At 48.6% G+C, this 13244-nt stretch overlaps 1 protein-coding gene and 1 long non-coding RNA gene across 3 annotated transcripts in view; one reads left to right on the forward strand and one right to left on the reverse strand.

The window, feature by feature from the left end:
* The window catches only part of CD58 (CD58 molecule), a 39803-nt gene extending 28016 nt beyond the window's left edge, over positions 1 to 11787 (forward strand). Inside the window, exons 4-7 of one of the 2 annotated variants that reach the window (XM_049618385.1) lie at positions 4979 to 5062; positions 7113 to 7149; positions 8373 to 8462; positions 11416 to 11787. In XM_049618385.1, the coding sequence (XP_049474342.1) occupies positions 4979 to 5062; positions 7113 to 7149; positions 8373 to 8433 (182 nt within the window). In that variant the 3' untranslated portion in view covers positions 8434 to 8462; positions 11416 to 11787. The remainder of the gene's footprint in view (positions 1 to 4978; positions 5063 to 7112; positions 7150 to 8372; positions 8463 to 11415) is intronic. The other variant, XM_049618386.1, reaches the window with a different exon arrangement.
* On the reverse strand, positions 6748 to 12465 carry LOC125913294 (uncharacterized). Its single transcript, XR_007454968.1, has 5 exons — positions 12037 to 12465; positions 9382 to 9484; positions 8974 to 9089; positions 8135 to 8183; positions 6748 to 7117 (listed from the first exon to the last, which is right to left on the reverse strand). It is a non-coding gene; the product is annotated as an uncharacterized LOC125913294 (long non-coding RNA).
* Positions 12466 to 13244: the final 779 nt, after the last annotated feature.

Here is a 13244-nt window from a genome sequence, read left to right on the forward strand (position 1 = left end):
TACTTCGAAGGAAATAATTTCTGAATAAGATCCTCTATAGGATGATATGGAATACTTTAATTAAGAGAATTTCCAGCATTTCGCCCTTGCATAGGTTTTCATTTAACCTTTCTCATTAGAATTGAGTGCCCAAATAAGATGCCCTTCCCTGTAGATACCTCCAGAAAAGATTGTCACCAGTTCGTCCCTCTCAGTCCCTCTCATTGATATGGTATAATGTTGTTGATTTGCAAACAAACCCTTTTTGTTATTAGATAATGGTGATTCACTCATCTTTCTTTTACATTTCCTCCCAAACTGATAGTTCACACCGCATTATAGATTTTGAAAGTTTGAGAAACATTGCCAGATAGTTCTTAGGTCTTTAAATCCTGGAGTAGTGCTGACATCGGAGACCTATATCTGGAGTCCCTCAAAGCAAATGTTGAAGAACCCTTTTCTTTCCCCCCCATTTCTAACCTAATGATCTTAATGGTTCTTTTCAACAATAAATGTCTCTCTCTCTCTCTCTCTCTCTCTCTCTTTTTATACCATGGATGAGTTTTGAATACTTTTCTCTAGAGTTGCATGTATCGTAACAGATAGAAATTCATGTGCGTCTAATGGTTACATAGTCTTTCTTTTTTAAGTGCTGATTTTTTAAATCTAGACTTTTAACACTTGGTGGATGAAACGTAACTCACACTGACCAGCCTGTCACCTTTCGCAGAGCCCCCCCCAGTTGACCGTCTTATTTGTTGCTTACAGCCACTGTTCTAGACTGGCTGGACAGGAGTTGTTGTTTACCTTTTGAGAGTGAGGAGACAGGTTCAACCGGTGGGGTGACTTCCCCAAGTTCACTTATGTAATGGAGATAGAATTAAAATTTAGATCTTTGAATTCTGGAAATTGTTTGTTTCATTTTCTTCCCATGACATCATCCTGATTCTGTGTCTTAAAATAAGTCAAATTAAGAAAAAATATTTGACTCCCTCACAGGGATTGGCTGGCAAAAACCATACCATGTGGAATGATAGTACAGACTATGGGGGGGTCTATAGGACCAGGGATGAGGTTTCTTCAATAAGTAAATTATAGGGGCACCTGGGTGACTCAGTCATTTAAGTGTCTGACTTCGGCTCAGGCCATGATCTCAAGGTTCGTGGGTTCAAGACCCGCGTCGGGCTGTGTGCTGACAGCTCAGAGCCTAGAGCCTGCTTTGGATTCTGTGTTTCCCTCTCTGTCTCTGCCCCTCCCCTCCTCATGCTCTGTCTCAAAAACAAACATTAAAAAGAATTTTAAAAAAATAAGTAAATTATAAGGGGAAGAAAAACAGGGGTGATGGGGAGCTTAGAGATTAACGACATTTAAAAAGCCTATAATTAATTACAATATATGCACCTTGTTTGATTCTGATTCAAACAGAAGAAAGTGAAAAAAAATGGGAGATTTAAGTGGTGACTGCATATTTGATTATATTAAGTGCTTAATTATTTTTTTAGGTACGATAAAGACATGGTTATGTTTTACAAATAATCCGTATCTTTTGGAAATATATACTAAAATGTTTATGACTTAAAAATTGTGCTCTTTGGAGTCAAACAGGGTCTCTACCTGCGTCGCAGTGAGTGGGAAGGGAGAAGGATAGAGCCCAGTCCTTCCCTTTATTTATTTTTAAAAATACTTATTTGTTTTTGGGAGAGCACACGTGGGGGAGGGGTAGAGAGAGGGGGACAGAGGATCCGAAGTGGGCTCTGTGCTGACAAGCTGACAGCAGCGAGCCCAATGCAGGGCCTGAACTCAAGAACCTCGAGATCATGACCTGAGCCAAAGTCAGGCGTTCAGCCAACTGAGCCACCCACACGCCCCTCCGTCCTTCCTTCTAAAGACCCACCCAGTGTGGCATGCATCACTTCCAGTGCCACCCGCTTGGCCAGATAGAGTTCACGGCCACAGCTGCTGGGGGAGGCTAGGAAAGGTCCTCCTTAGCTGGTGGCCATGTACCCATTTAAAACACAAGGGCTCTATTACCAAAAGAAAATGGGGAGATTGGGTGTTGGGAACCGATCGATGCTTCTACCACAATGGCTATAACCTATATCATTTTGAAACAGAGACAAAATCAGAAAAATGTAAAGACTGCTATAAGTAGTAAATATAAGTAGATGTTTTTGCTTTTTTGCACCTCACTGGGCATCTCATGTCCTCCTTGGGGAATATGCAGCTAATTTAGAAATTCTGGGCCTCAGCCAGAGGACACGGTGTCTCAGAAGACCGTGATAGTGGCAGACATTGGGAGAAGTGGTTCAGGGTAGGGTACATTTTGAAAATATAGCCATAAGGAATTCCTAATGGTTTGAGTGGGGGAGAAGGTTCTCTAATAAGAAATGTGCAGATGACTCCTAGCTTTCTAGCTCAAGCCCCTGGAGGAGCAGTGGTGCCATTTACTGAGACTGGAGAGTGGAACAGCAGGTGTAGGGAGGAAATAAGTTTGGTTTGGGACATGTTTCAGGTGCCTGTTAGATTTCAAATGGAGGCGTCAGATAAGGCGCTTCAACTTGTGAGTCTAGGTTTCTGGTGAATAGTTAGCATTGGAGAAATAAGTTTGGGCATAATCAGTGCATAGTTGGCATTTAAAGCCATGGGACCAGATGAGATCACCTACTGAGCAGGTATGACAGAGCACTGGACTAGGACCGAGTCTCGGGGACTCTGGCATTTAGAGGCTGTTGAGAGGAAGAGGGTCCAGCAAAGGAGACTAAAAAGGACCACCAGGGAGCCAGGAATTGTGGCATTCCAGGAGCCAGGTGAAGAGGGCTTTAGCACCTGTCCATGCAGCGGACAGGTCACGAAGGATGAGCAGAATTAAGAACTTGTATTACTGTCATTGTCGTCTGCCCTGAGTATCTGCTGTCCTGGAGTGGTGGCAGGATCTGGCATCATCCATGGGAGAAAGGTTTTTGGAAGGGACTGGGTCAAGTAGCCTTATATTCAGCTGTTCAAAAAAAATTTTTTTTAAGTATCAAGTGGCTTAAAAATATAGATGACTTCTTTTACATTAAAAAACAAAAATCCAAGATAGGCAGCCCTGGGCATATTGCTGCTTGATGAAGTTGTCAGAGACCCAGGAACAGCCCAGCTCCTTCCGCCTTCCCCACTATTTCAGGCAGGAAGATCCAGAAAGGAGTCGAGGCTTGGGAAAAATACCACACAGCCCTTCCTATATCTCATTGGCCAACACTTAGTCACGGGGTCAAACCTGGCTGCTTTCTTGCAGCTAGAAATTAATCTTTTAGTTGAGTGATAGTATGGCCAGCTGAAAATCTGAATTCTGTTACTAAAGAGGGGAGAATGAATATGTGGGGTAACTGGGGGGTAACAGCAGTTTCTGGCCGGGGGGGCCTCTCAAGTCAAACCAATAAGTGACTTCCTGTTTGTGGTAACCCATCTGTGTTCCTACTACGAGGAAAGGGTGTGGGCTCGCGTTCTCCGTCTCTTTATTCACTCGCTTTCTCCCTCCACTCCCTGCTCCCTTACCATTTGTGGGTGCTGTCAGCGACCCCAACCTTCCCTTCGCAGTGCTTTGTCATCATTTTGTCATATCCTTAAATACTCTGCCTTTTGATTTTTAGTAGCTGGATAGGGTCCGCCTTGTAAACACCATACTTTTCAGTTGAGGACACTTGGGTTGTTTTTGCTTTTTGATACTATAAGGAAATCTGCGGTAAATATCTTTGTGCCTTTTTTGGAGGGAGAGGAGGGGCACATCACTGATGGTTTCTGTAGGTTAGCATCTTAGAAATGGAATGGCGGGGTCAAAGGATGTTAGTAGAGATACCGGTAACATCTACTCAATGGGTTGACGATAATAGCTAATAGCTAATAGTGCTCACAACTGCCCTATGAGATAGGCATACTCCTCAATCCCTTTACCGTCACCCCTCGAGGAAACTGAGGCACCAAAAGGTTAATATTGAGTACTCTCTCAATATTGTAATGGTTCAGGGAGACCGTGGGCGTGTCACTGAGTAAAGTGTCTGGCTGCTTTATGATGAACATTTTTACTTAAGGCCCGTTAGGCACTACAGCCAAATTGCCTTGCCAAACGTATAATGCTGAGTTCAGCTTCCATAGGCAATGTGGGGTGGCCGAAAACACAACTTCTGGTGCATCGTTTGCATCTTTTAATAAATAACACTGGGCCTGCAGTGTGTCAGCTTTGTGCGTATAAGTTTATTTAGAAACGCAGTCGAGTCTCTTTATTTCCGGTAGTTCTGTTTTATAAAGTCACTGTGAATATGGAATTAGTGAATGCTGAATGTTGCTTCTGGGAAATGCAGGGGTAGGTTTCCTGCAAGCTTCTGGTGACACATTTTTGCAAGAAATCAACAAATAGTCTTGTTTTGTGTGTGTTTCTATTTAAAGACCCCTGGTTTAATATATATTGTTGACTCATTAACTTTGGACTCACGGCCAGCAGCACTATGACTTAGGCCTAAATGAAGCTTATCTAACACACACATTTTCTCTGGAAGGCACATCCCAGCCTTCTGATAGCACTTCAGCATTATGTTCAGGGCCATTTTAGACAGTGAGATAGCCCAAAAAAACAAAAAACAAAAAACAAAAAAAAAAACCCACAAAAATGTGAAAAGAATGGCACTGAACAGACCAGGAGTAGGACACTTGTTTACAGTAGGAGAAAGGAAATAAGAAGGCAGAGCGCAGCCTTGTTCGGCCTCAGCCGGGGAGGCGTGCTCCTGGAAACCCGATTTTTCACCATTCTGCTGCGCGTGTCCTCCAGGGACCGTGAATGTGCCGTGAGTATTGATTTGGGGACTGCAGATACATTTTAGCAAGTAGGTAGGTTGCTGCTATGGAATCTGCAAATAAGGAGAATCAACTGTATCTCTGTTTTCATCAGTCCAACTAATTATAAGGAGAATCAACTGTATCTCTGTTTTCATCAGTCCAACTAACTATATTTCTTTTTTTACAGATAATTCAAGGCACAGTTTTGTGATTATAGCAGCAGTGTTATTTGTGGTGATACTGGCAATGTTTGTATTGCTGTATGGAAGAGGTATGTATACCTTCTCTTAAAAAAAAAAAAAGTTTTAGGCACCTGGGTGTCTCAGTCGGTTAAACATCTTGATTTTGGCTCAGGTCGTGATCTCCCTGTTTGTGAAATCGAGCCCGAGTCAGGCTTCCTGAGCCTTCCTTAGTCTCCCTAGAGATTGTGGGCCAACCTAGAAGGCAGACTATATGCTCTGGAGAACTGGTGACCTGTTCACATCCTGTTCTTTCCCGGTGACCAGAAACCCTTCCTTCCTCAAGTCCCAGAGGGCACGGACCAGGTTGTAAATGTGAAGAGTAGGTGTTCTTGAAGCCCCGACACCTGCCATATCAGCCTTTGCCAGAAAGGCTATTTGCAAGACTGATTTGCGACTCCCTCGGGGAGTGCTGAGGAGGAAGCTTTCAGCCAGGGGATGGCATGTGGGATCCATGCCATTTCACATTCATGTCACGGACCAGGTTTGTCAGCTTAGGTGTCGGGTTCCCTAGACTTGCACTGTTCAGTGCAGCAGGCGTTAGCCACACGTAGTGGTTTAAATATCAAATTTCATTAATTACATTTAATTTAAATGCCTTTCTTCATTTGCACTATCCACACGTTAAGGGCTCGGTATCTACACAGAGCTAGTGGCTACCGTAATCAGGCCAGGTAGAGAATTCCATCATTACAGTAAGTTCCATCAGTCAGTGCTGACCTATACTATTATTGTGTATTGCCATTAGAATATGATTTCCCAGGGATACTGTTTCCATGTTACAGGCCGCAAATACCACGAAGATCCCTAGGTAACAGATTACTAGTCAGTAGATTCTCCTCTAAATAAGAGATAAAAATCAGCTCAAGAAAGTTTTGAGGCTTTGTCACCAATGAATAAAATACCTGGGGAGCTCCAGTGTGCTCTTAAGAAGGTTATTTTTAATCCCCAATAGCAGCACTGTTGCTAACGTCCCTTTAACAGATTGGTCCCCCAGAAACTACAATCAGTTTCCACTGAGAGTTGTGGTGGGTCTGTCACCAGAATTCCTGAACCAGCGAAAGATGGTACTAAGTGCCCATATAATCCCAAAGCAGTTGGTTGATTTAACTTAAAAAAAAAAAAAAAAAAAAAAAAAAATTCATTCAGTGGAGAGAGAATGACTCCCACGGTCAGTGCCGATAGCACTGAATAACCTGAAAAAAAAAACTGTCTTGAAAAAATACTTCAGCTGGCTTCACCACCCTGAAGCCATACATTGGAAAGGGTGGGGCATTTGGCGTGGAGCCTTCTCAGGGGGCCGTGTGAACGTAAGCAGCTCCGGGGGTGGGTTGTAGGTGACAAACCCCATGACAAGTTCAGTCAAGCCTGTGAACTCTGCTGCTGGGCCACTGGCATGGCTCCAGATGAGGGCTCATTCCTTTTATGGAAGGAGGATGCCTTTTATGGATATGCACGTGTGTGGGAGCCGTATCTTAATGTCCGAAGCTGTGCTGTCCAAAATGGTAGCCATGAGCCACATGTGGCTGTTGAACCCTTAAAACGTGGCAGTCCAAAGCGAGATGTGCTGTAAATATAAAATACACACTGGATTTACAAGACTTCGTATTGAAAAAGGAATGTAAAACAGCTCATTAGCAATGTTTGTGTTGGTTACATGCAAAAACGATAATATTTTTCATGTGTTGGGCTACTCAGTAAGATACACTTTGAAAACTAATTTTACCCAGTTCTTTTTACTTTGTAATGCGGCTACTGAAGTGTTTAGATGACTTGTGTGGCTCACATATCCCTGGGCGGTGCTGGCCCACACCATTCTGGTCTCCCTTTCCTCTGTAGCCTTGTGCGTGAGCCGCTGTAGAGATACTCATTTTGTTGACAGTTTGGGGGTTTGTTTTTCTATCGTCTGATGACCAATTTCGGAACAACTCTCTGGATGACCTCTGTAGTTAGTTCGAGGTAAGCATTTAGGAGAGCAGCTCGACAGGGCTGTGGTTTAGTTTTCCAGATTCCGGTCGTAACTGCAGATTTCAGCTTGTCTTTTCAGTTCTGTAACTGAGATGGAAATTTCTTCATTTGTAGATTTTCTGAAACGTGGTGGAGAAAGAGACAGAACCGAGTAAGTACCCTGTAGACTGTGCGGGGGCGGGAATTGTGTATTGTGTGCCTGAACTGGAAAAGCCCTGATATAGAGTGCCTTTTGCTTGGGAACCACGTGCTGTGTGCTGTCACTCGTCTTGAACGCTAGCATCAGCAGGGACATTAACCACAGTTCCTTAAGCACCACCGGACTAGGCGCTTTCCACCTGCCTCCCCCTCACGCCCTCTCAGTGGGCCTCGCACGGGGCTATCATTACCACCTGCTTAGAGGCAGTGACGGTGGGAAGGCAGGTCCTATCACCAAGCGGTCGAGCTGGGATCCAAATCTGGGTCTTCAGACTCCAAGGGGTATACTGTTAGCCTCCTCCTCCCATCCCAGGAGACTTAGACTGAGGATGGGGTTCACTTTGGGAGCCAGGGTCAGGGCCGGGCCTGCATCATGAACAAAGGATGGGACCCAGACATAGGTAACGGCAGCAATGTTGCCTGAATCGCCACCAGGAGGCTCCAGAAGGGCCTCTGTCCCCTGCCAGGCCCCTGGCGCTCAGGGAGAGGGGCCCAGGAGCTGGGCTTTAGGGGGCAATGGAAGAGTCAACGCTCAGGGCCATAAAGGGTGGGATAGGGGCAGCACATGTCCATGGATAGAGGAAGATGGGGCTAGACCGGCAGGTAGGGCCAAGCCAAGATACTGAGAGAGAGTGGCCGAGAGTTTGTCACATTTGTTTCCGGGAAACCACTGAGGATTTCTGAGCAGAGCTACGCTTTGGGCACAGCCCTCTGCTGGCACGGCCAAGGGTGCGTTAACAGACACGAGGCTGGAGATGGGGACACTGGTCAGTGGGTAATGAAACAGTCCAGCTGAGCGGAGAGGGCCTGAACCAAGGTGGTCGTGGTGGAGATACGTGTGGAGGGCTGGGTGTGGGAGGAAGTGCGGAGGTCGTATCCACGGACGTTTCCACGGGGAGTGTAGGCCCCCCCGGGGGTTCCCTTCCCTTCCAGCTCACCTGTCATGGGCCTCAGACAGGTCACTTAAACTCTCTGTGCCTCAGTTGTCTCGTGTGGAAAATGGGCATAACAAAGATAGAGAAGTCAGAGTAAGAGTGTAGGTGATAATAGCATAGAAATAACAACATATACACACAAGTCAATACAAATAAAATTCTTAGAACAAGTGACTGGCTCCAAATGGTAGTTAGTAAATGTCACCATGCCATCATGGTTATGAATTTTATTGTCGTTCAGGAAAGAAGCCATAAATGACAGGAATTCTGACCCCAGCAGCCGGTTGCACACCACCCCGTAGCAGAGGAACAAAACAGGGCTCTTGTTTGGGTGAGTCTGCGCTGTGGCTGGCTGAATTTGGGGTGTGGGCACCTTGGGTAGCAAGGCCTGGCACGTAACTGCGGAAGTAGCTGCAGGGGCCGGGGCTGGAGGCACAGATTGGGGCGCGTCTTAATCAGGACGGTGACTGATGCCCTGATGTCTGAGGTCAGCAAGAAAGACAAACTCAAGGCCCATGGGTGGCGGGTAGAGGCAGAGGAGCGGGGGTGGGGGAAACAAGTCAGGGGGGTGGGGAGGGAGAGCCAGGGTGGGCCCTGCCAGAGATCCTCGGGGAGCAGGCTGCATATGAAAGGTGAGGAGAGGCCAAGTGGGAGGACAGGTGGCCGAGACCTTGGGCTTTGTTAAGTGAGTTGATGACTTTGAAGAAAGCCACTGGGTCAGCGGTTGGGGTGGGATTTGGGGGAGGACCACTGTGTGGCTGTGGGCACCTGCGTGCATTAGGGCCCTCGGGCTCTGGAGTTTCCTTCCCTCCCAGCTGTCGGGCGGGGCATGCCCAGCTTACCAGGGAAGCCAGCTGTGGCAGGAGGCCTGGGGCAGCTCTGTAAGCTGTGGGCTCAGGCTGGGCAGGGGCAGTGAGGCTGTGAGGGGTTGATGGGCCAGGAGGCCATGCGGAGAGGCCTGGAGAGGGGTTGAGCAACAATAGATGAGGCGAGGAGCAGGCGTGCCAGCAGGGACACGGGGGTGGGGGAGGAGGGCAAGGGGTTATGGTGCGAGATGGGTATCTCAGATTGGCAGCAGTAAGCAGAAGTGCCAGGGGAGGGCGAGAGTCTGGGTGGGCCTCTGCTGAGACCCAGCTAGTTATGGCGGAGGTGTGGCCACGAGAACAGTGACTGGGAATGTGGTTCAGGGAGGGCTTTTGGCCAGGGCCCCTGGAAGAGGTGATGGAGTGACCCAGAGCTCATGCCTTTACCTGCTCCTTTATTCATTCAGCAAACTTGCACAGAGATCACTCGAGCAAGGTCAGGCTCTGTGTTAGCTGATGGCTGGAGATCATGTATCCAGTGAGGCTAGACCTTGTGTGGGATTCAGAGAAGGTGTATGTTAGGGCTCCCACCTCCGAGAAGCTTGCGGCCACATGGGAGAGCATGAACGAGCATATATGCAGAAGGGCTTGGGCACGGGGTACTGGGCCAGAATGTGTGATGTGGATGGTCAGGGCTGGGCAATCAGCCAAGGGGAGGTGAAGAAGCCAGAATAATCATGAAGACTGAGGGGAGCAGGACGCGAGTTAGATCTTCAAGCCAGAGTGTGGTGGAAAAGGCATTCCAGCCCGGAGAAGCAGCAGAGGCAAAGACATGGAGGGGAGCTCGACCCTCGTGGTTTATTTGATGGAGAGATTGCCCTGCTTAGCATCAAGCTGAAGAAATGCAAAACAGGGAAGTCTGGGGCATTATGATAGAGTGGTATGGGAAGTGGGAGCCATTGTAGGTTCTTGAGCAGGAGAGTTTTGAAAAGCACGAAGAGCCGTGCTTTGGAATAATAAGCCTAGGATGGTAAAACTGGCATCTGCAGAGAAACCCGCGGGTCGCGTAGGGGCTCGGAGTGGGAGCTCAGACTCGTCAGTGTACTTCTGCTTACTATCCAAACTTTGTACTTTGTGTGTTTCCTACCTACTTAATAATAATTTTTAAGTTTAAAGAGCCCACTGTGGCTGCAAGGGGGGGGGGGGGTCCCTAAACTCACTGAAGAGTTATCTATATGGTGGAGGAGCAGGGATCGGAAGAGGAGTGGGGGAGGGGACAAGCATAACCAGGCACAAATGCCAAATTCTCACATGTCCATGAGGACAGCATCGGAAAGAGCTAGACCCAATCAGAAAACATCAGCCAGGTAGGTTTCAGATATCTGAGGGGCATAATATGACACTTCTCCCCCAGGCAGTTCGATTTAACAATTTCTGGGAGTGCCGCTAGACTCCACTTTTGGGTAAATGCCTGGAAAACAGATCACAGAGTCAAGCTAGAAAGGGAACAGAGAGTCCCGTTTCTCGGGGAAGAAAGAGTTGCGGGCGATGCCTCGGCCTGAAGGTGAGCTGGAGAGGCAGGCCTGATTCTTCGGCAGTAGATACAACAGGCGTGGGCGCGGGTGAGAAGGGCCCCCGGGGGAGAGGCCAGGGAGCAGCGGGCCCCTGGCCCTGCGTGGTGCTGCCCTAAGGAGCCTGTGCCTGCTGGGACAAGCTTGAGAAGCACCTCACTCTCTGTCCCCCTCAGAAACTCACAACACCTGTATTTCATAGTCTGTTAGATTCTTAGTAAGGAAAACTCGTATTTTGCTCCCCTTTCCCTACTCCCTGTGACCTGATTTTTTTTTTTTTTTTATGATCTCGTTACCAGTGGAGTACAGATATTTGGGGAACTCTGGTCTGGTCTGGGCTGAGCCTGTCGGACCTGGTCTGGCCTAGTGAGGTACGGGCTGAGGCGGGCAAAAGGCAAGAACTGGAATGTCAGTGTGAAGGGGAGTGCCCAAGGGGGGGCCACAGCTCTCCGTTTGGGCTCATTTCCTCTGAGCTAACCCAAGACGGTCTGTCATCACTACGGAGATGACTAAACAGGAAGAGAAGCTGAGGAGGGAAGAAAAACCATCCCCAGCGGACTCATACAAATACCTGCTAGAGGGAGTGACAGTTTAATAAGGGTTCTTCAGTCTCCGCTTTCTTATGGGGAAATTTCAATTCCATTTCAATTCACTTTCACAGGCTGAGTTGGTTTGAGGAGAGGGAACTGGTAAGGAGTGCTTTGCACTGAAGGTAATACCTCAGGTGGACCTCCGGCTCCCATCCCAGGAGGGTTCGAGACCAGCCTCCCTCCATCTCTGTTCCCTAGAGCCCTTGGTTTTGATGGGCTTATTATAAAAGGGCTACTCACATTAGAACAGGAGGGTAACTAAGACTCCCACTCTGCATTTTACAAGTTACTAACATGAGACCTTTTCTTTTTTTTTATAGCTCCAGCTGACTGGTGCTTCAAGATGGTTAAACCAAGTGTACAGTAACTAAGTTATTTAAGTAACGAAAAGCCATCTGGTTTACCATTGAAGTTTGACATCATTTTCAAGGAAATTGTGGAATCCTAACCTGAAGTGGTCCTTTGGCAGAGGGTTTTTTTGGGAACACTTGGTGGGGTGGGGGCGGGGGGGCTCAGTCGACTGAACTTCTGACTCTTGGTTTCGGCTCAGGCATGATGCCAGGGTCGTGGGATTGAGCCCTGTGTTGGGTCCATCCTGAGTGTGGAACCTGCTTGGGAGTCTCTCTCTCCTTCTGCCCCTTCCCCACTCACGCTCACTCTTTGCCCTCTCTCTCTCTCTCTCTCTCTCTCTCTGTCTCTCCAAAATAAAAAAAAGGGTTTTTTGGTTTGTTTTTTTTTTTTGAAGAAACAACAACTAACAACCAGCATCCGTAGCTGTCCTGTCCTTGCTACTGTTTTTGGCTCCACTACTGTGTATGACCACGGTCTCTCAATGTTTTATAAAGTTTATGTCAGGGATGTATATATTGTAAATAAATATGTAAGCGGTCAGTGGTCTGCAGGGACACTTGTCTCCTTAAGATCTCTGACCCACTCAGTACCTGGTGTTGGCTGTCGCTCGGGCAGGGAAACGGCAGAGAACTCCTAGAAACCGCAGTCCTGTGCAAGTACAGGAGATGAGCCTCTTCTGAATACGGCAGAGGACGGCCCCAGCTGGCTGTGTCACTGTCCTCAGCCCCTAGCTCCGGAGCCGCACTGCCCTGGAACCCCGGTCACATGAGAGTCTTCAGCCCGAAAGAGGAAATAACGCTTCTTTACCCCAAGGCAAAGTGTGTGAAAGGCACCCCATGGGACAGCTCTGTCCGGGCCCCCCCACAACTGTCAGCAAGAAGGAGGCACCTCCGAGCGGCAAAGCTTCTTCTCCAGGTGCGTGTCTGGTTAATCTTGTCAAACCCTTTATTCCGGGCCCGGCGGGGAGCCTGGGACTCCAGAACATTCTTCACCCGGAACCTCCGTCTCTGTGTGTTCTGTTCAGCCCCTTCTGACCCCATCCCATCAGCACAATTCCTAGTGTTCCCTGCTGTGGATGTTCCCTGCACCTTTCTGTTCTCATGGAAACCTGACTCTCCTCGATGCTGCTCCTCTCGAGGCCCCTCAGGGGGCAAGAGTGAGGGGCCGAGTCCTCCTGGCTCCTGTCTGCTTCCAGCCCACGCCTCCTGCCCCAGTTCCGACACACTTTCCGGCACATCCCCGCCACCAGACATCCCCTTTTCTAGTTCTCTTTGTTACCCCTCAACCTGTGAAGGTTGTAGTGCTGGGTCCGGATCACTCGTTCCTAAGGCTCCTCCCTGCAGAATCTGACTGCGTTCAAAACCCCCCAGATCCGCTGCCCTGGCGTGGTCGGCCCCAAGCGCCTTGCCCTCTTCCTTTCCCAGCAGCCCCTGCCCTGGTCCTGCTCCTGACCTTCCTGCACCAACGTCCCCAGCCCCGCGCAGTCCCCGTTATAAGCGCACCTGCTCCGCTCTGTGCCTTGCACGTCTCTCCCTGAGCGCCCCACTCCACGGACCCCACAGCCCCGCAGGTGCTGCAAGCCGGTGACCCCACTGCCTGCCACCAGCACACGGCCGCTGCGGCTTCTCGTTCTCCTCACTGTACTGGGTGTCCATCTCCACTGTTCGTCATGAGAGCGACTCGGCTACCGTCACTCTTTTACCGCCCCCACCCCCCCAACCTGTCCTCCTCTGGCCAGATCCCCAACTGTGCGCAGTCACCTCTGCTGGCTCCCTCCCCGCCCCCACAGCTGCTGAGC

Source organism: Panthera uncia, assembly GCF_023721935.1.
Source record: "Panthera uncia isolate 11264 chromosome C1 unlocalized genomic scaffold, Puncia_PCG_1.0 HiC_scaffold_4, whole genome shotgun sequence".
Lineage (NCBI taxonomy): Eukaryota > Metazoa > Chordata > Mammalia > Carnivora > Felidae > Panthera > Panthera uncia.